The following is a 2,942-nucleotide window of genomic DNA, read 5'->3' as shown; positions in this document are numbered from 1 at the left end:
TGCTTGTTAGAAATGTAAAATTAGATAGCAAAGATTCTAGCAGGTATCGAAAAATAAAAAGAGTAAATAAATTGAGTGTTGGTCTTCTAGAGAGCAAAAAATAGACAATAATGCAAGGAAATGGCCGAGGAAATGAGCAAATAACTTACTTCCATCATCGCTATGGAAGATTTTAAAAAAGTCCCAATGATAGCTGTTACCAAAAGGTGGAAGGAAGAGGAACTTGATGAAATTGCAATTGTCAGGAAAGCGACACTAAACAAATTGATGGAACTGGGATCTGATAATCTCCAGGTTGTGATGGACTTCACCCTAGATTCTTAAAAGAGATGGCTAATGACACAGTACTTGTTGGTGTCAATTCTGCAAAATTCTTTAGATTCTGGAAAGGTTCTATCAGACTGGAAAGTAGCAAATATTCCCCCTCTATTCCTGAAAAGGAGGAGGCAGAAGACAAACGATAGGCTAGTTAGCTTGATGTCCGTCATGAGAAAGATGTTAGATAATTGATCATTAATGTTGTGTTTGGTTGGCTCACCGAGCTGGTTCGTTGTTCCGCAGACATTTCATTACCCTTCTGGGTAGCATCATCAGTGCAGCCTCCGATGAAGCGCTGTTGTTGTTTCCCACCTGGTATTTAAACTCTGGGGTCCGTTGAGTTGGGTTACCTCACTTCCAGTTTTTCCTCACAGTGAGTATATATAGGGTCTAGCTGTATGTGTTTGTTGATGACCTTTTTAGTGGAGAATCAGGCCTCTAGGAATTTCTGTGCTTGTCTCTGCTTAGCCTGTCCTAGGATCTTGGTGTTGTCCCAACCGAACTGGTGGTTTTCCTTACCCATGTAGATGGAGATTCAAGTACCAGGCAGAAAAACAAAAAAGCGCTTCATTGGAGGTTGTACTGATGATGTTACTCAGCAGGGTAATGAAATGTCTGCGAACTAACGAACCAGCTCGGCACGCGAACCAACCACAACATCCACAACTCGAGCTACAAATCTACTCAAAAACCTTAAATTGATCGTTAAGGAGGTTAAAGCTCGCCATTTAGGAAACACTTGAGGTAATCAAGAAGAGAGCTAACATGGTTTTGTGAAAGGGAAATCCTGTTTAATCAGTTTACTGAAGCTCTTTTAAGGAGTAACATGTATTGCTGGTAATGGGGTAGTGAATTAAAATTGTACTTGGGTTTCCAGAAGGCAGTTGACAAAGATGCATATGGTGTAGGGGGTAGCACACCAGCATGGGTAGATAATTGGCTGGCAGAAAAGTGTGTGCATAAATAGGTCTTTGTCTTTTGGTATATTTTAGGAATTGGGGTCCCACAAGGGTCTGTGCTGCAGCTTTTATTTTTCACAAGTTATATTGATATATGTAGGGAGAAAATACATGGTAATTAAATTTGCAGATGGCACAAAGACAGATACAAAAGTATGTTGTCAAAAAACATAATGAGGTAGCATCCCAATATAGACAGGTTGAATAATTTGGCAAAAATCTGGCAGACTAAGTATAATGTAGGGAAAATATGAAATTGTTTTTTGTGTTCTTCCTGTCAAAGAGAACGGAGTATTACAAAACAGAATAACTGCAGAATTCTGAGTGCAGAGAGATCTAGGTGTTCTAGTCCTTGAGTTACAAAGGTTAGTATGTAGGTACAGCAAGTAATTAAGAAAGCTGTGGAAAGTTAGTTTTTATTATGAGAGCAATTCAACATAAAAGGAATGAAGTTATGCATCAGATATGTAGGATGTTGTCGAGACCATATCTCAAATACTGTGTGCCAGTTTGGTCTGCTTATTTAAGGAAAGATGTAAACATGTTGAAGCAGTTTAGAGAAGGTTTATTAGATTGATACAAACAAAGAAAATGCTAGAGAAACTCAGCAGGTGTGGCAGCATCTATGGAGAGTGAAACAGTTAATGTTCTCAGTCAGAAGATTTCATCAGAACAAAAGAACATTACTTAAGATGAATCATGTCAGACTCAAAACATTAATTCTGCTTCCCTCTCTACGGATGCTGCCACACCTGATGAGTTTGTCCAACATTCTGTTTGTTTCAGATTTCCAGCATCTGCAGTATTTTATTTTTACTTACAAAATTGATATCTCGAATGAGTGGGTTGTCTTATGAGGATAGGTTGGACAAACTGGGTTTGTTTTCATTGGAGTTTAGAGGAAACGGAGGTGCTTTGATTGAAGTGCATAAGATCTGATTAGTTTTGATAATGTAGATGTGGAAAAGTTTCTTCTTGAGTCAGTCCAGGACTAGAGGGCACTGTTTAAAATTAGGAGTCACACTTTATGACAGAGATGAGGAGGATTTTTTCTTTGACGTTTGAGAGACTTTGGAAACTTCAGCCTCAGTAGGTGATTGAGACAAGTTCACTCAATATTTTTAAGGTAGAAGTGAATTTTTGATAGGGAATTGAATTAAAGGTTTTTGGGAACAGGTCAGAATGTGGAATTCAAAACAGAAATCAGCCATGATCTTATTGAATGGCAGAAATGATTTGAGAGGCTGAAAAGCCTCCTGCTACCAGTTCATATGTACATACGTTAATATATCTGTTACCTCTCTAAAGCCTTCTCATCTTTCCTAAAGTGTGGTACATCAATGGGCACAATATTCCAGTGTCTTATAACTTACTTGCTTTTGTACTGTATAAAGTTTAGGATTCTATTTGTCCTTTTAACTACCTTTTCAATCTGCCATATCACAATAATTTGTGCCTATCTACTCTCAGGTTTCTCTGCTCCTACCCACTGCCTCATTTCCCCCATTAGAATTGCACGTATAGTTTATACTGGCTCCTATATTCTTCTTGCCAAAACATACCACTGTGTACTTGACAACAAGGTGCAGAGCTGGATGAACACAGCAGGCTAAGCAGCATCATAGGAGCAGAAAGGCTGATGTTTCGGGCCTAGACCCTTCTTCA

At 38.7% G+C, this 2,942-nt stretch overlaps 1 protein-coding gene across 1 annotated transcript in view; it reads right to left on the bottom strand.

Moving 5' to 3' along the window:
* Window positions 1–158, bottom strand: part of LOC109911201 (inositol polyphosphate 5-phosphatase OCRL-like) — a 33,014-nt gene extending 32,856 nt beyond the window's left edge. Inside the window, exon 1 of the mRNA XM_048605316.1 lies at window positions 150–158. Within this exon, the coding sequence (XP_048461273.1) occupies window positions 150–158 (9 nt within the window). The remainder of the gene's footprint in view (window positions 1–149) is intronic.
* Between the last annotated feature and the right edge of the window lie 2,784 nt (window positions 159–2,942).

This window comes from Rhincodon typus, chromosome 14 (genome assembly GCF_021869965.1).
Source record: "Rhincodon typus isolate 14 chromosome 14, sRhiTyp1.1, whole genome shotgun sequence".
NCBI classification, from domain to species: Eukaryota; Metazoa; Chordata; class Chondrichthyes; order Orectolobiformes; family Rhincodontidae; genus Rhincodon; species Rhincodon typus.
This window is presented reverse-complemented; position numbering and strand designations above follow the sequence as displayed.